The sequence below is a fragment of the Crotalus tigris genome, unplaced genomic scaffold (genome assembly GCF_016545835.1).
Source record: "Crotalus tigris isolate CLP2741 ecotype Arizona unplaced genomic scaffold, ASM1654583v1 scf7180000018468.2839379, whole genome shotgun sequence".
NCBI lineage: Eukaryota > Metazoa > Chordata > Lepidosauria > Squamata > Viperidae > Crotalus > Crotalus tigris.
Window position 1 is genome coordinate 2,258,673 of NW_024097024.1, and position 23,397 is coordinate 2,282,069.

General features: G+C 39.8%; 1 protein-coding gene across 4 annotated transcripts in view; it reads left to right on the forward strand.

The window, feature by feature from the left end:
• Positions 1-1,617: 1,617 nt before the first annotated feature.
• Positions 1,618-23,397, forward strand: part of ATRNL1 (attractin like 1) — a 523,512-nt gene continuing 501,732 nt past the window's right edge. Inside the window, exon 1 of one of the 4 annotated variants that reach the window (XM_039352770.1) lies at positions 1,618-3,097. In XM_039352770.1, the coding sequence (XP_039208704.1) occupies positions 2,811-3,097 (287 nt within the window). In that variant the 5' untranslated portion in view covers positions 1,618-2,810. The remainder of the gene's footprint in view (positions 3,098-23,397) is intronic. The other 3 variants (XM_039352769.1, XM_039352768.1, XM_039352766.1) reach the window with 3 other exon arrangements.

The window sequence follows — 23,397 nt, forward strand, 5'->3', positions numbered from 1 at the left end:
TGTAATGTGAATATCCAATTTTATGACACCATTGTTATATGCTGGCATAATGAGGGATTCATGCTACTTTAAGTTAATGTTGAGAAAATAGAGTGTACAATATATTCTGTAAAGCTTATTCCCTGGCAAAAGATTGCTGCATAATTCTGATAGAGATTCTACATCATAAGCATCACTTTTTAACTCAATTTTAGGCCCTTTTCTATCAAGTTGATATTCTATTTTAGCTCTCAGAGAGAGCAGCAGAAGTTTTCCATTTGCAAGTTCATTTAAAATCCATCTGTACATTATATGGCCATACTAGTAAAAAAAAAAAGACAATTCAGTGTGAGATGGCCACTGCAGCATAACATTAACAGGAAAAAAAAATCTATGGAAGGCCATCAGTTGTTTCATTAGAAAGGAAATGCTGCCACTAGGGGTTCAGCATAACTTTTTTCTCCACTATTCAGCAATTTCTGTATCTTATTTTATGTTCTGACCAGTATAAGAAAATGAAGTGAAATGAAATAAAAATCTTAGAAAAGATGGAAAGCTGATTTTAAGAAGCAAATTCTGAATATACTTATGCTCATGGAGCCAATGTTAACATGTTTCAAATCACTGTCAAATAATCACAAAAGTTCTATACACACTATCTACTACTACCATTGGCACTAGCAAACAGAATGCTTAGCTCAGAAAGCTTTGCAGAAAAATTATGCTTCTGGCATAATGGAGTAGAAACAGAATTAAGGTGGATCATTTTTTGTTCATCATCTTCATTAAAAATAATACAAAACTGAAGCACAAAAAGCAAAAAAATGGAGGTGGCATAATGGCAACAGTAAGCTCCACTCGTTGTAAATACTTATACAGATAGCTCTTGGCTTATGAACACAAATGAGCCCAACATTTCCATTGCCGTTATTAAGTGAGTTTTGCCGCATTTTATAACCTGTCTTGCCAGTTAAGTGAATCACTGCAGTGGTGAAGTTAGTTATGGTAACATGGTTGTAAAGGTAATCTAGCTTTTCCATTGACCTTGCTGGTCAGAAGATTGTAAAAGGTGATCATTTGACCTCAGGACCGTCATAAATACACGCCAGTTGCCCAACAGCAGAATTTTGGTCACATGACCATGGGGTTGTCACAATAGTAGTAGTTAAGTGTGAAGAACGGTTTTAAGTCGCTCTTCTCAGTAACGTTGTAACTTTGAACAGGTACTAAAGAAATGGTTGTTAAGTCGAGGACCGCCTGTACTATAAAGTTCAACGGAGGCATGACTAGAGGAAAAAAGTGGTAGCTATAGAAAAAACACACACCGTCGGAACAAGGTTGATTGCTGATAGCTGTCCTTCTGTTGGAAATTTTGCCGCAATGAGCCACGGCGTTTACAAAGCACGTCTGGAAATGGCTTCCAGTCTCGGCTTTGTTTGTTTGTTTTTGCACATAAAGTTCAGGAACTCGCATCGTCTCCTGCGGAAAAGAGAGCAATCCTCTGTCCCCGCTGCGCGTGCTCGTTCGCCTCCTTCCCCGGCAGATCCAGCGCTTCTCCTCCGCGCGGGTCACGCTCCAAGTGATGCAATGGAGACAGGCACTGCGCCTTTAAGGGGGGGCTCCTCGGCTGCTGCACATGCTCAGCTCTTCTTTGTGTAGTAGTTTCTTTCTAGAGCTGCCCTGCAAAGCTGGCGGAGAGGCTGAAGCGGCAGCCAGCGGCGGCGTTGCCATTCCAAAGACGGAGGGGAGACTTTCCTTTCGATCTTGAGGCCGCCAGAAACCCGGGCAGAAACTTTGCGGGGCGGGAGGAAGCACGCTCCTTTCACTTTCGGCTGGGCTCAGAAATGGAAGGGACCCTCAGTGCCTCCCCATCCGTTCCAGGGCAGTTGCTCCAGCAACCAGGATCCTAAAGCGGAATCTTTTCCTGGCTGTGGGGCTTCCTCCAGAGAGGGGAGCCGCTGCCGCCGTTCTTCTCCCGGCCGAGGCGGGGCCTGCCTGGTAGTCCAAAAGAAAGGGACGGATCTAATCAGACCGGCGGAGCGGGAGAAGGAGGAAGAGGAGGGATTCGGCCCCAGCCAGCCTCAGAAAGCAGCTTACAATTAGCCTTTTAAAAATGGCTGCTTTCAAAGTGTCAGCTGGGACAGACGAAGGCTTTTAACTCTCGCCCTTCCTTCCTACCCCAGCTTGCACGGCGGGATAAAAACCCGGAGCCGCCGCTCTCCTCCCGCCTCCGGCCCGTTGCTCTGGGATGCTGGGAGAGAACGCCGAGGAAATTTTCACGCTGGTCTCGCCCGGCGCCCTCCTGCCTTGAAAGCGAGCATCCCCTCCGTTGCCCTCCTTGCCTCTCCCGTTGCTATTGCTGCTCCTGCTGCCGCTGCCAGAGTCGAACTACAGGAGGCGGAGGGGGTTTTGCGGGCGCGGGGAGAACCGGGGACGGGAAAGGGGGCATGTCGTGAGAAGAAGCGGCGAGGGCAGGAGAGAAGCCTCTGCTCATGGAAAGTGGGGGCAATGAGCCCTAAGGACGACGAGGAAGAGGAGGCGGGAAGCTGGTCGCCACCGTTGAACCTGAAGAACCCCGCAGAGGTGTTGTGAGAAGTGTTGGGGAGGAAGCTTTTCGGTTTCCTATTTAACTATCTTCAGGAGTCTCCAGCCCCTTCCCGGCATCCTGTTTCTACAACCTATTTAAAAGCGCCTCTTTTCTGATTTGAGTGATGTGCGTGGGGCGGCTTTCCTCCTACTTAAATCTGTCCGAGCAACTGGACTAATCAGCTTTCCTGTTCCCATCGCGGTTCATCAGGCAGGCCAGTTGCGGATGTGCTTTGTGGGCAAAGATGCTGGATCTGTTGGGAAAAGTCCTGCGCAGAATAGAAGGCCCTCCTGTAATCCTGGGAGCCTGGAGACCTTTTTCTTGTTCCTCCTGCTGCTTTGCTACCTTCATGGATATAAACAACTGGCTGCTCTGTTATGGAATTCTCTACCTGGTGCTGTATGCCCAAGTTTCTCAGTCCAAGACTTGTGAAAGAACCTCGTGCTTTTCTGGCCGATGTGTCAATTCCAGCTGCCTCTGTGATCAGGGCTGGGTGGGAGATCAGTGCCAGCATTGCCAAGGCAGGTTCAAGTAAGTGTTTCTATGCTATCCTTTTTATGATACTCTTTCTAGAGCTAGTTGATAACAAAACAGAAAATATGAGCCAGGACTGCCCAGATCACATTGCAGATTTTAAGAATATAATAGAATATTGGTGGTGGTTCCTGTAATCTTATGAGGTCATCTACTATTCTAAGTTAACAAAAGAAGTTAGTGTATTTTTTTGGGAACAGTGCTTTTCAAATATTAAATAACATTTTAGACAATTTATGCTTATTGCTGACTGGAAACCCTTCATGAACTTTTTGCGTAGAATGGAAAAAAATCAACCTGTGATATATTGGTTTGATGAAGTACATAGGGTAGATTATAGAAACAGTCATGATGTAACTTAGAGAAAGAGATAAATCTAGTATTGTACTTTTCTAATTGCTGAAAAGATTGGAAGCCACTTCATATCTTTTTTTTCTGTTTTTCTACTTTTCTTTTTGCACTTTAACTTTCTCTTTTATTTCTTTTTCTTTTTATCTTCTTACTGTGTATTATGATCAATTAACCTTCCTTGTTTTAAAACTTTCAGTAAAATTTAAAAATTGTTTTTAAACATTAAATAACTCTCAGACAAAGGTGCAGACTATTAAATCAGAAATGTCCCATAAAATCAATGGTTTTATTTATTATGTAATGGATTTTCTAAACAGTGATTAGTGTAATCAGCAATCTGAGAAATCTGTCTCTTAAAAGCCAAAGGTTTAGCAAAGGAGGACTGACATCAAATATTGAGATCCTGTGACTGTCTTCTCCATTTGTAGTAAATGATTTCTCCTTGACACACTGGCTAGCAGTGATAGCCAGTTCAAAATATTTAGAGACATCAAGTTGGAGATTAGTTTAGGAATAAAGTAACCAAATAAAGCTTGAGAATGTAAATTGTCCCCAGTCCTTATGGCCTGAGGTTTAACATTATGCAAGTTAGTTTATTGCCCCATGCTTCCTTGTTTAGTGATTTGTAAAAGGAAGTATACTTATTATTGGACACTGAACAGAGGCCTAAACCTTAATAGAATGTGACACCCATGTGATAAATAGAAGCCACATCTAACAAATAGTGAAAACCTGCTTTCCTAATTTTTTCCCCTGAGAAAAATCAGAATTTTAGGTGACAGCTTTAACATCTATCTGAGAATTAAAACAAATGTATGTTTTTAACTTTTTAAGATAAATCTTCAGTAGCATCCAGAACATCCAACTGCTGATTCTAATATGATTTCTGAAAAATATTATCTTATATATGAATGTTAGATGTATATTTTTTATTTCTGGTAGTACTTACAGAATTTCCTATCATAATATGTGTACAACATAGAAGATAATGAAAATATCCTTGAACCTATTTAATGCAGTTATCTACACCTCTTGATGGTATTTTCTTGATTATTTCCTATATTTGCCACATACAATATTGAAACTGTCAGTGTGAATATTAGATCAAGTTTACTTGTAGATAACAATCAAGATTTCCTCCTATTAAAACATTAGGATAATCTGACCATGTTCAATGTTTTTGCGAAATAGCAAAAGTGTTTCAAATAAGAAATTTAAGGCATTTGCAAAAGAAAAAAAATAATTGATCCTTACATATGTATTAAAAAGAGAGCATGTGAACCAATTGAACAGTAGATTTAGAAACACTTTGCAACAACAAAAGGAAAAAAAAACCCTATTGAGATGAATGTTCATTCAGCAAAATCACATAATGGTTATAGAATGTCTTTATTCTCAGAACAAAACTCATTTTTAAGTGGCAAATAAATATTATATATGACATCTTGAATATAGACTAAATCAGTGATGGCAAACCTTTTAGAGACCGAGTGCCCAAACTGCAACCCAAAACCCACTTATTTGTTACCGGGTGCCAGATGGGTGTGGCCCACTGGGTGGGCGTGACTGTGGGTGGTCATGGCAGACTGGGTGGGTGTTGCCAAGGTGGGCATAATCGCCTCAATGTTGCTCGTGGGGAGGGATGCATGTGGGGGCAGGATTGGGGGAAATCCAGGGGGTCTCTGGCAGGTGGGGCGGTGGGAAGGAGGCTCGTCCTGCGGGGTAAGGCGAGGCAGGGCAGGAGTGCCATTGTCGTAGGGCAAGACGAGGCAGGGGCTGGGGTGGCTGCTGCCTGAAACCATCGGCCCCCGCACACAAAGGCCAGCGAGCACATGGGTGCTGGGATGCATCCGGCCACATGGGACCTTGGCGAGTTAGCAGGAGGCTGGTTGAAAAGGGATAGTTGCCATCTCTGGGGCATGACGCGCGTGCCCACAGAGAGGGCTCTGAGTGCCGCCTCTGGCACACGTGCCATAGGTTTGCCACCACTGGACTAAATCATGTCTGTATCCATTTACCAATCAACCACAATATTTTGCTAAACATGAGTAACAGGTGACTTCAATATTATCAGAGGGAAAAGAGCCATGCTTTATTAAGTCACTTCAAACTGCTATGAAACTAACTTAAGGAATTTAAGATTGATAAGAGAAGAACAAATTTCAGGGGCAACTTGAAATCATTGCAGCATCTTGAGAAGCCTACTCTGAATTAAGTTACTTCCTTATAACAATCTAGTCTGAAGAACATATATCTAAAATTTCAACTTGCTTGAATATCAAGAAGGTTAATATATACTGTACTAAAGTGACTGCATGCTGAACGATTTAACTTGCAGGCACAATTTCTCTAAGAATGATAAATAACTTAGCTTAACTGTAGTATGAAAGCATGCAATTCACAGACAGATTTTGTGGAAGGAATGAGTTAGGGTGAATAGACCAGCTTGTGAAGATTACTTTTGCTACTGTTACAAAGGTTACCTCTATCTCCTAGCTTGTACAGCTTAATAAGGTTATCAGACTGCAAAGATCCTTCTTGGGGATGGAATACAGGATACTGTGATTTAGAACATTTAAACTATGCTATGGATATAGAATAAGCAAAATGGTCTAATTGGGAAAATGTTTTGTTGTAAATGCATTAAACATACCATACCCAAACATTGGTATTTTAAAGTGTATTTTAAAATGTCCTATTTTTATTTTTGAAAATATAAATATTGTGAACCCTTCATTTTGATGGATAATATATACAGTTTAATAGCATTTCAAATCATTTAATTTAAGGTTGGATTCTATGATTTGTCAATGGATTCAGTATGAGAATCTCATATTTTCTATTCTCAGATATAAAATGGTATGTAATTAGCTTAGATCATTGTGAAGTGAGTGATTGATATTGGCAAACACTACTGGTATTGATACTCAATATTGATAATCAATCTGGGCAATTGGGTGTGTCAGGGTTTTTTTTTAGTTGAAAAATAGCTTAGCAGACTTATCAGCCATGATTGATCAATCTTAATAAGCATGTATCAAAGTTAATTGACTGATTCAATGGAAATGTATTATTTCCTCTACAGGGAATTTGTTAATAAATAAAATTATTCTTTGAAAGATGCTCTGAGAGGGAGAATGTTAAGTGATAAAAAAGAAGCAATTCAGGTTCAAAGTATTAAGAGTTTTCTACCTGCTTTTTTGAACAAATTTCATTGTTTATTAATATGCTACTTTTTAACCATTCCCTTTTACCTTGAAATGTCAAAGATAACTCTGTCAAAACTTAATGAAGAAATCACCATGAAATTTTGGCTTGGAATGAGGAACAGGGAAAACCTACATTTTGAAACAGACTTATGAGACTAATATTAAAAATAAATATAAATCTTCAAGTTCTGGTGAATATTATGAAGGTTTTTGACTCCAGTCAATTTGAACTTAGAAAACATATCTCTTTTTTGCTAGTGCATTTTTTTATTCATTAATTTTTTATATCACTTATCTCCTCTGTAAAATGACTCTTCAATGTCCAAAGGATGTGGAAATTTAGTCCTGATCAATTGTTTACTACTACTACTCCTACTCCTACTACTACTACTACTACTACTACTACTACTACTACTACCACCACCTCTTCTTCTTCTTCTTCTTCTTCTTCTTCTTCTTCTTCTTCTTCTTCTTCTTCTTCTTCTTCTTCTTCTTCTTCTTCTTCTTCTTCTTCTTCTTCTTCTTCTTCGTCTTCTTCTTCTTCTTCTTCTTCTTCTTCTTCTTCTTCTTCTTCTTCTTCTTCTTCTTCTTCTTCTTCTTCTTCTTCCTATTATTATTATTATTATTTCAAATTTGCTTCTTAGACTGCCCAAGGATCCATGTGGCTCTCTACTGTCAACTATTCTGCCAGGATAGAATATTCAAAATATTAGTAAAGATGCAAAAATTTTGGCAAAACACTTAACATTTCAAGTTCAATATTACAGGTAGTCCTCGACTTCATTTAGTTCATTTAGTGACCATTCAAAGTTACAATGGCACTGAAAAAAGTGAATTATGACCGTTTTCCACACTTACAACTGTTGCAGCATCCTTATGGTCACGTGATCAAAATTCAGATGCTTGGCAACTGACTCATACTTATGGCAGTTGCATTGTCCTGGGATCTTGTGATCACCTTCGGACAAGCAGAGTCAATGGGGAAGCCAGATTCACTTAACAACTGTGTTACTATCTTAGTAACTGCATGATTCACTTAACTGTGGCAAGAAAGGTCTTAAAATGAGGCAAAACTCAGCTAACAAATGTCTCACTTAGCAATAGAAATGCTGGGCTCAATTGTGGTCATAAGTTGAGGACTACCTGTATTTACAGCATTTAAAAAAGCTATATAGAATGAAAGAGGATTTTTACTTGAATATTCTTTCTATATATTCTTGAGTGCGGAAAATGTATCAGTGGCATAGAGCGGTACATCGTGGATGCTAAAATAAGTTAAAAAACAATGCCTTTGAAGGCAATCTGAAAATTGTCACATTTATCCCTTTATTAAGCAGACCAAATCAAGGTAGTGCTTTTGTTTCAAAAAAAATGCACATAAAATATCTTTGTTTTCAAATTGGCAAACTTTCAATGAAGGAAGTATTAATTATATTTTTAAGCTATCCAATAACAAAAACAATCTTTTTTTTTAAAGGAAATGGGCCAATTTTGTAAAGGTTTTCTTGGCCAGATTTTTCTAGATTAAAAAGCAAATGATCATGCGTGCAAAGGTGTTTGCTATGTTATTAAAGTATGTCAAGCTGTATGTATTTATTACAAATATGCGGCTGCTTTAGTTAGGTGACTCTGTGAGAGATGAATGAAAATACAATGTATATAACATATATCAATATGTGAATAACCATAAATCAATCAAATTTTAAAGTCACAATAGGTAATATCATATATATCCAAGATGCCAACTTCTTCCCTGAAAACCTCCTTGATTGATTATCCAAATTTTCAATAGTTTTCTAAATGCAGGATGTTGTTCTTATTTATAAGGGTAAACAGTTTCACAGAAGAGAAATGTTGGCAGAGAATGTTTACTTTTGACTGCTCTTGATATAATGATTTGACCTTGGATTAATGGGAGTCACTACAGGATGGAAGGAAGACATTTCTTTTGGTATTCCACAGATAAATGTAATTTGAATGAGCTTCCATATAATTAAGACATTAAGACTATTAGCCTCCAGTTGAAAATAATCTAGTGGCAGATCACATTATCTATGACAGCGGTTCTCAACCTATGGGTCGCGACCCCATTTGGGGTCGATCGACCATTTTTCGGGGGTCGCCAAAGGCGGCGATCCGCCATTTTCTCCCCTCTGGGGGCGGCGCCGCGCATGCACGCCATGCATGGGGCAGCGGCGCACCTCCGGGGGCAGCGCCGTGCATGCACACTGCGCATGGGGGCGGCGCCGTGCGTGCGCACCGCGCCTGGGGCCCCGCCCCCCATGCGCGCCGCGCATGCACATAACGTTTGTGTGGCGGGGGTGGCCGTCACACAAACGTTGAGAACCGCTGATCTATGAAGATCCCTAGATTATAAACCACTCTTCAGTGGGGATATGCTACCCTATTCAAGGCAAAATGCACTATCCACAGAAACAGATGGCTTGAAGACTCATAGCAGCATGGTCTTGGTAGAATTGAAATGGAAATAGTTCTTCCCCATCTAGATCTGTACGGTATTCAGGCAACATGACAGAACCACACTGGACTCACTTGACCAGCTTGGGGTTGAAAGTCTACTGATGATACCAAGCAGGCATTATTCTTAACTTGGCAACAAAGAAGATTCAAAGAGATGGATTAGATCTAACTGTGGTTTTGGGGGGGCTACAAGCATTCTACTCACTTTTCCCTTCATACTATCCTCACACTTTTTCCTTATACAGGTAGTCCTCAAATTACAACAGTTCGTTTAGTGACCAATTGAAGTTACAATGGTACCGTAAAAGGTTTTTCACACTTAACGATTGTTGCCATGTCCTCATGATCATGTGATCAAAATTCAGAAGCTTGGCAACTGATTCATATTTATGACTATTGTAGTGTTCTGGGATCACGTGATCACCTTTTGCAACCTTCTGACAAGCAAAGTCAATGGGGAAGCCAGATTCACTTAACAACCATGTTACTAACTTAACAACTGCAGAGTGGCAAGTGTGGCAAGAAAGATTGCAAAATGGGGCAAACAAATGTCCCTTAGCAAATGTTTCACTTAACAACAGAAGTTTTGGACTCAATTGTGATCGTAAGTCAAGAGCTACCTGTACATTTTTGTCCCACTTACACAATGAAATAGTTTTCTGTTTAAGCATCCAATCTCTTCTTTCACATTCTCTCACATTTATAAACAGACTCCCAAATACAAATATTCTTTAAAACAATTTATATTCAAATTGATGTTACAAAGGCAACTTTGGCTTTGGCAAAGCAGTATGTGGTTATAAAGAAAGAAAGATAGAAAGGCACACGCTGTTCTGCCTTCTGACAGTCAATGATAATTCTTGGAATTGCAGGAGTGGGTTGCACTCTCTTCCATTCTCAGAAACTGCTCCTTTGTCATGCTAAATCCGCCTGAAGTAAAGCCAAAATCATTCATGATTTGCTCAAGAATCGGCCAGTCTAGGTGGAAGACTTATTTGGCTTTCCCTTGGCTGTACATTTTAGGTCCTTTCCCTTTTTTAGATCCAATGAAACCGGTTTCTTTGTTTTCTCTATTCTATTAGTTATGCCTGCAAATCTATTCCCAGTGGATTTATGAGAGTACATGCAAAGGATACTCCAATGAGCCTTTTGTTTATGTATAAATATAGAGTTTTTAAAATTATTATTTGAAAGCTACTTAGTCTCATCAGCAAAGGAATTCTTATTTAAGAATGTATATCCTACTACCAGGATATGACCTACATCAGCCCTTCATCTTAAATCAGGTTTGGTGATTCTACTCGGAAGCCTTACCATAGAATATAATAGCTGTATTATAGACAACTGCAAAATGCAAGATAATTTCCCAAAGAAGTCATTGACTCTCCAAAATCATTGCACATGCTTTCTTTCTTGGAGGCATATTCTGTCTGCTCAAGTATCAGATAGAGTTTTAAAGGGATGTTTAACAGGTTTTGTTGGGTTATAAGATCTGAGAGATGTTTTGAATTACACTGAAATCCTACACTTACATAAATATGTAACACGAAGAAAGTTTGCTATAGCTTATTTTCCATTAAGTGTAAAGATCATAGCCTTAATGCATCATTCCTTGTTTTCTACCTAAAGGCCCTTTAATTGTTCAGATTTGTCACAATTATGCACCTGCAATGAATAAAGTTCAAGATATTTACTCCTTTGGCCAAATAGTTAACCATTAAAACATGACTTATTAATTCACTGTTAATTTGCTATTGTTGTAGCTTCGATTAAAAAATATCTTTTGCTAAAGGTAACATACAAACTGAAGATGGGTATACAGTTAAAAAAACTAATCGGAATTCATTCTAAAAGTAATCTGTTCATCTAATCAGTATTCAAATGGAATAGCTACTGTTATTTATTTTACTTATTAAATTTATATGCCACCCATCATCCTGATAAGGCTCACAGATCATAAAAAGATAACTATAAAAGCAATTAAAGTATTAAAACTATGCAAATTAAAAATTTAAAGCTGTGCAAAAAAAAAAAAAAACAGAACCAAGAGACGGGTGGCACAGTGACAAGGTCTTCCTACCTGTCAACCATTTCCAGTGATAAGCGCTTCCCTCAGAGACCCAAGCCAACCAGCAAAAACCAAGTTCTGGTTGGAAGGCCAAAAGTGTAGGACCAGTACTCAACTTTGGTGATAGAGTGTTCTACAGGATCAGGGCCACAGCGGAAAAGTCTCTTCTCCTTGATCCTACTAACTAGAATTCCTTAGCAAATGGGGTCTGTAGCAGGCACAAGTGGGCGGGCTAGTCCCATTGGGAAGAGACAGCTCCTCAGATACTCTGGACCCATGCCATAGGGCTTTATAAGAATCAACACTTTGAACTGGACCTGAAAGCAAACTGATAAGCAATGCAGCTTGCACAACAGTGCTGTTATATGTTCCACCCAGGTCCCCCAGAACTGTGCAAGTAGTACATTCTGCGGCACTATAGCTTCCAAATACTCTTCAAGGGCAGCCCCACGTACAGTGTATTATAGATATCCAACTGAGAGATGACTATGGCAAGAGTGATTATGTGTAGGTCTTACAGCTCATATAAGGGCACAACTAAAGCATAACACAAAATTATGCAAAGGCTTTCCTATCCATGACTGATACCTGCTCTTTGAAAAGGAGTTGCAAGTTCAAGAGAATCCCCAGGTTGCATACTGGGACTGTCTGGGATAGTGCAACCCGTCCAGAACTAAAGATGCTAAACAACTGGATACTTGGTGACTCCATCTTACCAGAGATCAGCTGAAGCCTGTTGTCCCCTTCCAGTCTCCAGGCATTGAGAAAGAGTAGCCCCAGCATCACTTAGATCATCGGAGATAGAGATGTAAACCTGTGTTCATCAGCATATTGATGATTCTCAATATTGTTATTGCTGTTAGATCCACAAGATGTAATTGCAATTGCATCCCTCCTCAAATAGTATTGAGAATGTCCAGTAGCCACAATTAATCTTATTCTCTGAGTTTTCAATTGTGTTTTTAGTGTCCCTCAAGTTGATGGACACAATTATATTTTATGGTAAAAAATAAGTTTGGCAAACAAGTACTCTTCATTTTTTCTAAACTTTCCATATTAATTGTCTCCAACTCTAAATATTTTGAGATGTGGAGAAAAATCAATTCCTTATCCACAGTCTGCATGTGATGTGTGTTTATATCATATTCCCAATGTCAGGTTGAGTCCTTTTTTTTGTTAAAGTACAAAGTCCCATAAATGTCTCTGTAGAAGTCCAGCCCTAATGTTATTCAGCATCTTTTCTAGAAGCATAATGCAGTTTGTGGTTGTGCTGTGCCTTTGGCAGTTTTATTTTTTTATTGCTTCTCTAATAATTCCTAGCGTGGGATTTACTTTGTTCATAGCAGTTGCACAGTGGGTTACATTGTCAAGCGGTGAATACATGCACAACCTGGAGAGTATCCCAGTGGCTGTTGGAGTCAATTTTCTTTCATAGAGTTTCTCTTTTCATAGCAGTAACATACTGGGACCATGTTCCATTCAACTACATATTCTGATCCAGAGATCCCGTTTTTTTAGCCATTGCTCACTCATTCACGTAAACGTTTTACAAGTATGCACATCATTTTACATCTGGAACTAACTGAATTTGCCATTTTAATGTCCTCATTTCAGAGATATTCTTTCGGAGCTCTTTAATATCCATTTCTTTAAATGGGATATTGAATCAACAAAACAGTGTGGTATTATTGGCAAAAACTTAGCCACTCGTGATTTATTAGAAACAGAGTAAGCAGTGTTAAAATGAAGTCCATCTGCCTCTCCCCAGAAAATGATGCATGAATTTACTCTTTATATACTGTAACTTCTTTGCCAAAGTTGCAGTTTATTCTTATCTGATAGAAGGCTATCGATTGTTTTCAATTTGATCTATAAATTTGATCTCTGTTAATAAAGTGAATTAAGGCGATTAATTTTGATATTTTAAATCAATACGTATAATCAATAGAAATCCACCTGATTTAATAATTTCCTTTGACTTTCTGATTCAGTTAAAAGATTTGATCAAATCAGATTTACACAGCTTTACTCTCTGAATTATTGTTTAAACTTACCTCATAAAATTTATTCCAAGATCTGTGCTCTTGTCTTATTTGCTAAGACTTCCATTTTTCTCAGAAAACCTTCTTGAATAAGTTCCTTTTTGATTTTTTGATTATATACAATCAAATCATCTCTGACTCCTAGTGACGACATAGATAGATCTTCTGTCATAATTCTGACAGATGAAACTCTTCAAAGAATTTCGAGGCATTGTTTACCTTAAAGAATCTTTATTCTGAGTAGCATAGCATCGGCAGTGCATAATCAAAAGCCAAAAACTAAATTCCCCTCCCCTGAGCACATAATATCAAAGCACAATTCCCTCCTCCAATTAGCAGTCATAAATCACATTCCCCAATTAGCGTGCACGGGTTTCCTCTCCTGTTCTCCAGCCTGCCAATTTCTTACCAGCTCTGGTTACAATAACCTTGCTTCTCATGATGGGTCCAGCATTGTTATGTCTAGCTCAGGGGTAGGCAACCTTGGCTCTTTTATGACTCGTGGACTTCAACTTCTAGAATTCCTGAGCCAGCATGGAAGTTGAAGTCCACGAGTCATAAAAGAGCCAAGGTTGCCTACCCCTGGTCTAACTGGACTCTCGCTCATATTCCCCCTCCCAGCATCATCTAACTCTAAAAGCAAAAGGTAAAAGATGGCTACATTTCCATTTGTTGTCAATACAAAAACATCCAATGTTAGCAGCGTTGACATCTTCATGATAATTTATCCCTAACCTGTTTTTTTAAGTTTCTCAGCAGTGCACTCATACCATTGTGACTGAGTCCAACCACCTTGCTGCTGATTATCCTCCTCTTTTCTTTCCTTCCACCTTTCCAAGCATTAGAGCCTGTTCTAGAGAACATTTTTCCTTCCATTACTTTTTTCCTTCCTTTACATTGCTTTTTATCTATCCTGTGCTCTATTCTAGTGCAAATTCTAATTACTATTGCTGTAATTTTGGGTAATTTATCCTTGTTGCAAATTACTGGAAAAAAATAACATCATTACAGCCCCTGAACGGAATAAAAAAAAAGTACTGGGGTTTATGATATAAGTGTCGTCTTTTAGTTTAAGATTACTAACAATCCTCTGAAGCTACCCCCAGAGAAAGCAAATCATTGGTCATATTTACTATATGACGTTTCTGGTCATGTTATTATAACTAATACAATGCTTAAGTGAGCTTAAAATTAATTATTTAAGCAATGGTTCACTTCTAGTCACGTGTAATTATGCATGACAGTTTGCACTAATATAGAGGTACCACATTTGTATATTCCTGCCCGATGCAGTAATCTTACATGCAAGAAAAAGCAGGCTTTGAAAGTTGGGCTTCTTTGCCTACAGTTGCCTTGTAAAAAATCCTTTACCTTAAAGCAGTGTTTCCCAAACTTGACAATTTTAAGGCATGTGGACTTCAACTCCCAGAATTCTGGCTGTGGAATTCTGGGAATTGAAGTCCACATGCCTTAAAATTGTCAAGTTTGGGAAACACTGCCTTAAAGCAAGGTTTGCCAAACTCTTCAGTTCATTCATGAAGTTTCAGATTGTTCATTAAACCCCAAATCTTTATTATATGAAAATAATTTAATAAATTTAACTTTAAGTAATAGTACTTGAATAATAATAATCACAACAACCTTCTGGGTAGCTCTTGAGGTCAATACTAATCACTTTGGAAAACTCTTAAAGTAATAGCTGCAGAAAAACAAACAGACAAAACACAAAGATAAGTTTCATAAATGCAAATACATATAAAAGCTGTACTTAAAAAGTATTTAAAATGAAAAAAGTGCAACATGAGAAAGAAAAGCATAATATCATTATAGCAAATAGCAATTACAATTCTATACATACTTATTCAACATAAATAATATTCAAGTACTCAGTGCTTTTTTTGTAAAAAAAAAAAAAAAAGGTGCCGGAGCTCACACATGTCATACAACCCACCTTGCCTACCCTACAAGGTTCCATCCAAAAAAGGGCCGGAACTCCATTCTGGGCATTCTATGATAAAAAAAGCCCTGCAAGTACTTAAACAAAGAACAATAATTGCATGGATGTGAGTTGAAAAATGCATGTGGAGCAGGCAGTATTTTCCTATGAGTATGCATCTGATTTACTTCTAATGTTTCAGATCCTGGAAATAATTGAATATACAGGATATCTATTTCTGGATATGGATATATGTATGTATTTGGACTGGAATATTATTGGAATGTTTGCTATATTGGATTCCTAGTATGAAAGAGTAGTATAGATTACTATCACAAAATTACCAATCAGTATATTAGAATTTGTCAAGCATACACTCCTGAATTGACACAATTTAGGTTTCTAGTTTGATTTAATAAATTTATTAATTAAAAACAATTGAGATTTCTGCAGGTGTTCCAGTGTTTGAGTATGGGTCTCTTTCCTTTCCCTGAAAATGTTATAAAAGACTGATACACAGCATTGAATGTGATCCAAAACTCCTAAAAAAAATAGTATATTTATTTTAGCTTCTATTTTTTTTAAATAACACCTACTTATCTTTTACATGGTAAAGCTTGTGTAATAGATGAGAATTATTGGGCTACAGTATATTTGCTTGATCAGTAATTTCTCCTCAGAGGAAACTGTGAAAAATAGATAATTTTACATTGCCACATCCTTCTCAAAATCTAAGAATGGCAACCAAAATTACTATAGTATTTGAAGAGCTTAAGATTGCTAAATGCTTAATATTCTTATGCAAATAATATTTGCTAAATTGTCCAGTAATTTTTATCTTGGAATACAATATTCATTTAACTGTCATTTAAAATTAAAAATAACCTACCAGATTTTCAAATGCATATGTTCTGGGGAGTTTTTCAATCTTATGGCTTTATTCTACAATAAAAAAAGAAAATGATAAAGTCCACAAAAATATTAAAATCTTTATCTCCTGCGAATGACTTGTTAAAATTTTGACCTAATTCTGAGGAAGCATAGAATGACCTAGTTTTTTTCTTTCTTTAAGCCTCAGTTATGTACATGTCTGGTATACTTAGCTTGATTTTTTGGGTAATAGGAAACAAATAGTAGCAATTTAAATGTTCTGAAATGAATTACCTATAAAATATATCTATATAACTTAGGTTAATAGAAAATGTTGGGTGTTACTGCATGACTGGTTCAGCTTAAACCACCAACTTAATAAATTGTGGTGTTTAATTTTGCTGTTTATCTGTGATGGCTTAGAACCCATATTTATAAATTGAAGCAGTTACTTTAAATATTATAGGAAAATTATCCTATGTGTCTTTTGTCCATTTCTTTTACTTTTATTCCTTGAGAACTGTGAAAATGCCCATACTACCTTTATGATAAATATAATTCTAATCATAAAAATGATTCAAATTCCATAATGTCACTTGTAATCTTTGAAGTTCTATAATTTTGTTAAATCAAAAGAACAGAGATGATCTTTCACTTAGAATGATTTAAATATTTTGATTAAGTTAAAGTGGAATACCTACATTAATTGCATCGTGTTCATAACTGAGAGTTTTATAAATTTATTTTTCATAGAGAATGTCCAGAAAGAAGATAGACGTGAGCTTACCTTATGTGAATAGAAATGTGCAATCTGAATTGTGTTTTGCAGTCTATCTCAATTATATCAGCATTTGGAACAAATAGGCATCCTTTCTTTTTGTATGTCTTTTTAAATGTCTACCATATGGAGGATTTAAAACACATATGAAGGATTTCAGAATTGGAAACCATAACATGATTTGCTTGGCCTAGTTCAAGATATGGACCTAACTATTACAGACTAGAAGCTATAAAATATGGCTTGTTCAGATAAACCATAGTTAACACAATGTCTCAGCACTATGTAAATTTACCTATTTTTAAAGCTTTAAATATTTCTTAAATAGCTGTGCAAAACATTTATAACTCAAAACATTTTCTTTCAGAAACCGCATAGTGCAAATAATTGCAGTAATATATGTAAATATTAAAACATTGCCACTTTCCCAAACTTCTAAAAACCATAAAATCTATACTGTTTCTGAGGCTAAGATGTGGCAAATTGGAATCAAAATTACAGTCTAGTTTAATTATGTATAATCTATCCTTTAATTTAATTTTTAATTTAATTTATTGAATTTGTTATAGTTAACCACTTTATTAGACTTTAGCCAGTTAACAAAATGCAGAAACAATAACAATAATGAACATAAACACACATGAACAAGCAATCCAGATCAAAATAACTAAAATAAAAATGTACAGCTACAACAGGGCTTCACAAATACATCAGTAAACAAATTAGGTCCAGGACTGTAAAATAAAGTAAGTTTTTAAGAAACTCCAGGAGATTCAGTGCCACTTGTATCTCTAGGGCAGTGGTTCTCAACCTTTTTAATACTGAGACCCCCAACTGGTCATAGGTCGAGGACTACCCAACCGGTTGTACGTCGAGGACTACCCAACCGGTTGTACGTCGAGGACTACCCAACCGGTCGTAAGTCGAGGACTTTCCCTGCCCGGGAACGCTGCGCATGCGTGGTCCTGCCCCCTGCGCCGATCGAGGCGTAGCTGGCAAGCGGCAGAGACGGCGCAGGCCGACCACCGGTTGGGCCACCAGCTGGCCCAGCCCAAGGGAGGTAAGGCAGCCGCCGTGCCCCACGCGTGCCAGCAACCCTCCCTGCGCCCGCCAGCCTCCCACCTCCCACCCCTGGCCCTCTTTTACTTACATTTTTAGTAGTTGCTCAGCAGGGAGGGGTGGAAACTTCCAGACAGCTCGCCTTCGCTGCAGACAACTTGCAGCACCGTTTGCAGAATGGGACTTTTGGCAGGCTCAGCAGGGCAGACACAGCCTGGACAATTCCTATTGGCTTTTGAAAGCCAATAGAATTAGACTCTATTTAAGAGAGTCTATTCTATTGGCTTTCAAAAGCCAATAGAATAAAAGGGAGAAGCACAGCTAAGGAAAAGGGGGGAAAAATGGCGGACTGCGTAGTTTGACGACCCCCGTGAAATGGTCGTTCGATCCCAAATGGGGTCGCGACCCACAGGTTGAGAACCGCTGCTCTAGGGAATGCTCTTCCAGAGAGGATGGTCCTTGGTCGCACAATCTGTTTAATAGAGAGGAACTACAAAGCACCCACTCACTGGCAAATGTGCCAGTTAGAGAGAGATCGTTGGAGATAGGTGGATCCTCAAATAACTAGGCCATATGCTCTATTTAAAGGTGATGACAAGCACCTTGAGTTGTACCTAGAGGCCAACTGGCAACAAGTGCAGCTTGTGTAGCAGTGATGACACACAGGCCCATTGTTGCTCTTGACACTGCATTTTATGCCAGCTGCAGCTTCTTCTTCCTGCCTCCTTCAAGACCAACAGTATCACCCCTTCCCTCAAAAAGGATGATATCATTCCTTGGCCCTGTTTCTGGATCACTTCTTAGCTGTCTTTAACAACCCAGGAAAGATCAGGAGATAATAGACAGGAGGCTGGACTGACAGATTGGAGACTCTTGTCCATGTCGTTGGGAGTCACAGAATTAAATTCAGTTTAGATAACCTCACAAAACCTGCCCCAGGCTCCTCACCTGGATCTGCCTAGTCAGAGTCTAACTTTGAATGAATTAGAGTCGTTATAGAAGACAAAATAAAACCTTGTTAGTCACCAGTTGTTAGATTATGTTGTCATATTTATTAGAGTGTATAGTAATATTAAACACTATAATTCACTTTATAATGGAGTTTATACACAAGTATTTAAGTCTTAGTACAACATTTGGGAATATATTTTCAGTTGCTGTTACAAAAATTTAAATTTGGAACACCTTTTTCACAAACACCTTTTCCACATATTCTATTCTATTCTATATTGGGTAAATAGTTTTAAACACAAAGCTTATGACAGGAAAAATATTCATACAGTGAGCGTATGATAAACAGAGATGTGATGCAAATAAAACCAGTGTCTTCTGGATTTCTTTGCCCAGGAGTCAATCTTTTTATCCTCCGCCCTAAGTGCCTCATTTATGTCCCCAGGGATGTTAACATTGGGAGACAATGAGTTCAAGGCTCATCAATCTCAGGAATCTCCAATAGGGAGGCCAGGGAACGGGCAACATTGAATAATGTTCTCTCTACTGCACCGGGGCTTAAGAAGGATCCTAAGTTCTCCCATTGTTCTTGAACTATATTCAGAAAAAGGGGAGGGCAGGGAATATTGTTCTGCGAGACTGAGGGCTTGGTGTATATGGCGTGGGGACCCCTGGAGGTGGGGTCTCCTGTTCTTGGGGGAGGTTTGCACTAGTGCAGGCCCTGAGTAGCAGGGAATTAAAGAATGAATGGTCAAAGAGACCGACAGGAGGGGTGGGGTCAGAGGGAGTGATGCCCTCGTCCTCAAACAAAATCAGGCCAGATTGTTCAGCCCCTGTAGATTCCAAATCCGATGAGGGATCCTCCATCAAATCTGGAGATTGTGGATGATACGTGGCCTGGGGGGGTCTGTGGGGTGTTGGAGGCCATAAATTGAGCCACAGCCTGGGCTATCATGGACTGGAGGAGGTTTGGGTTCAGGGCCTGGTTCTCAAGAGGGCGAAGTCCTGCTGCAGTGGGAGTGAATGTGGCCTGGGGCCCTGAGGTGTCCTGACTGGTTATACCCCTCCCTGAAGCCACTGTTAGGTTTGAATCTGACTCAGGAATTCCCCTGGGGGGAGACCAGGCCCCTGGGGCTGAGGCACTGTACGAAGAAAGGGGCTCCAAAATAGACCTTCCCATCGTGTCTGTCAGATCTGGGGAGGCCGCTCTCAGTCTTTGGCACCCTTCCTCCCTCTGTGGCTCCCTGCTTGGCCGGGCTCGCTTGGTGGTGCTCTTACCACTTGCCTCTGATTGGCGACTCCTCTTGGCCGGCTCGCTGCCTTTCTCTGCCATGATGAGTTGCTCTGGTCTCAACCTTGGCAAAACGCCCCCCTCGGCGCTGTACTTCACCAAGGGAGTCTACAGAGATACTTCAGCCCAAGAGGGGGATGGGCGGGGAGTTAATGGGCACCCCGATCACTTAGGATCGATCCGGCCCTCCCCGGTCGAACCTGCTCTCTCGACGATCCTGCCACCGATGATGTAATACTGCCTTCAGAAGAAAGTTCCAGGCAGTCTGGCCTCAGCCACACACAAAATGGCCACCAATGACTTCAGGCACACTCAAAATGGCCGCCGAGGCTTCAGCCCCACACAAAATGGCCGCCGGTGACTTCAGCCACCCACAAAATGGCTGCCAGTGACTTCAGTCACACTCAAAATGGCCGCCGAGGCTTCAGCCCCACACAAAATGGCCGCCGGCGACTTCCGCCACTCACAAAATGGCCGCCAGTGACTTCCGCCACTCACAAAATGGCCGCCAAGGGCCTCAACCACATACAAAATGGCCGCCGGGGGCTTCAGCCACACCCAAAATGGCTGCTGGGAGGCAATTCAAAATGGCGGCCGCCAATTTCGCGCCCTAAAAAACGGCCGTTGGAAGAAGGCCTTGAGGCCTAGGGTCTAAGCTGCAACGAGCCCTCGTTCAGGTGAATCGCCTGGGCTCCTAAAGCAGCTGGTGGCATGTGATTAGGCCGGCTGGAAAAGCTGTCGTCCAAGGCCTGACAGGCCCTCCCGGCTCCGAAAATTGGGAGAAGGCCTTGAGGCCTAGGGTCTAAGCTGCAACGAGCCCTCGTTCAGGTGAATCGCCTGGGCTCCTAAAGCAGCTGGTGGCATGTGATTAGGCCGGCTGGAAAAGCTGTCGTCCAAGGCCTGACAGGCCCTCCTGGCTCCGAAAATTGGGCCGCGCCCAAATTCTCACCTGCTGCTCTCTGCTGGGGCCGAGGGACCTGGGAAGGCTCCCTCCAGGCTTGATGAGGCTCTGAAAATGACCTAAATCAAAGGTTTGATCTTGCTGTCCCTAACTGAGGGAAAACAAAGAAGGGAAAAGTTCCCCCCCCCCCTAGAGGGAGAGGATTGTGAGTCTGTCAGCCTGAATAGGCTTCAGACTGGGATAATTGATCTTTCTTCTAGATATAATCGATTCTGAATCAATAATAAAATAACAAATAATAATAATAGCCTGAGCTAAGTAATTAAATAGAATTAAACAGTCTTCTGCTCCAGGAGCGAAGACAAAACGCGTCTTGGGGCAAAGAGACTAAGTCTAAAACTGGGGTGCAGTTGGCACAGAGGGGGCGGTACTAAATTTCAGACTTAGTCTAATTGGAGCAGATAGATTAAGACAACCCATCCGTGGGTTCTCCATCCAATCATGCTGGAGAACACATTTTCTTGATTGATCAGAGCTTGTCCCCAGAGACGTTATTAACAGCTCTGGATTGCTTCAAATTGGAACTGCTGCACTTTCTTCTTTGCTGGAAGAAAGAAATTGTTAGAGAGAGAACTGGAAAGAGAATAGATTTTGTTGAAGAAGGGCTCCCATGCTGACCTCTTCTCATGTTGTGCTACTTTTGTCATTTTTCTGTAAGAAACTGTAGGGTTTTTCACTGTTGCAGACAAAGAAGAATGTATTTGTTGGAATAGACTGATGCCTACATCAGATTCAGAAATAGTTGGCTGATGTCTGTATGTACAACATGATTAGAAGCTGCAAAGGATTGTACATTGTAGATAGTGGAAAATTGCTGTAGTTTAATCCTATACCATGCAAAAAAATAAAACTGAATCCCCTTCCCTTGCATTAAGTAATAGCATATTCTGTTAGTTCACTAACTGCAAGAAAAAAAGTCCTTTGACATGTAAATGAATTAAATAATATGACTTCTGTTGCATCTGTGTCTACTCTTTTCTGCCTCAGGCTATATATAATCTGTTGACAGGGAAAGGAAACCTTATCGGAAAAAGGAAATGCAACAACTAGTCATAGTAGGAAAAATAGAAGGGCATTTAAGCCAGTGTACAAACTGAGATCTAGCATATGTAATTGTAATAAAGGCACCTTATTCATAAAAGCTTTGCCTGCTTTAACAACACTGACTGGTATTTGGCTAACAGCCGTCAATGATTAATGTGTGTTACTTGCTATGGAAGAATAACAAGAATAGAATAATGGTCTAGCTCAGGGGTAGGCAACCCAAAACACTCAAAGAGCCACTTGGACCAGTTTCCCACCAAAAACAAAACACTGGGAGCCGCAAAACCCTTTTGATATCTAAAAGGAAGATAACACTGCATATATCCTTTTTTACCTTTTATATATACACACATACACACACACACACACACACATACATATACACACATGATATATATATACACACACACACACACACACACATATATATATCTCATAAAGGTAAAAAAGTATATATGCAGTGTTATCTTCATTTTAGATATCAAAAGGGTCTCTCTCTCTCTCTCCCCCTCCCTCTTTCTCCCTCTCTTTCTTTCTGCCCTTGGTCTGCCAGTCCTCTTCCCCCACTCTCTTTCTCTCTCTCTCTTTCCTCTCTCTCTCTCTCTCTCTCTCCTTCCCCCCCCTCTCTCTTTTTCTCCCGCCCCCCTCTCCCTCTCTTCTATCTTTTGCTCACCTGGTAAGCTGGCTTCAAGCTGTTCTTCAACAAGCTCAAAGGTAGGCAACCTCGGCTCTTTTATGACTCATGGACTTCAATTCCCAGAATTCCTGATTCAGCATAGCTGGGCTAGCTAGCTCTCTCCTGCCCCTTCCTGCTTCCTGCAGAGACGCAGCAAAGGGAGGAGCCACGCCCAAAAAGATTTTCAGCTTGTCAGGGAACACAGTGAGTCCGCTCTTGTTTACACACACATACACACACACACACACACACACACACACAGACAGAGACAGAGAAGCAGGGAAGTGCAAGTGCCTCTCTCTGTCTCTGTAAATGGCAGAGGAGGCTGGGAGCCACAGGGGAAGGCTCAAAGAGCCGCATGCGGCTCCAGAGCTGCAAGTTGCCGACCTGTGGTCTAGCTAGTAGCATTTTTAACAAACTACTAAAGATTCACCTGTTACCAAGAGAATGAATGTGCATATACATAAATTTTTATTGAAAGTTTTTACATATATGAAAATTAAATATAAAAAGCATAAATAAAAGATAAAGAAAAATAGGATAAAAATAAGGTAAAGAAAAAAGAAAACTAAAGAAAAAA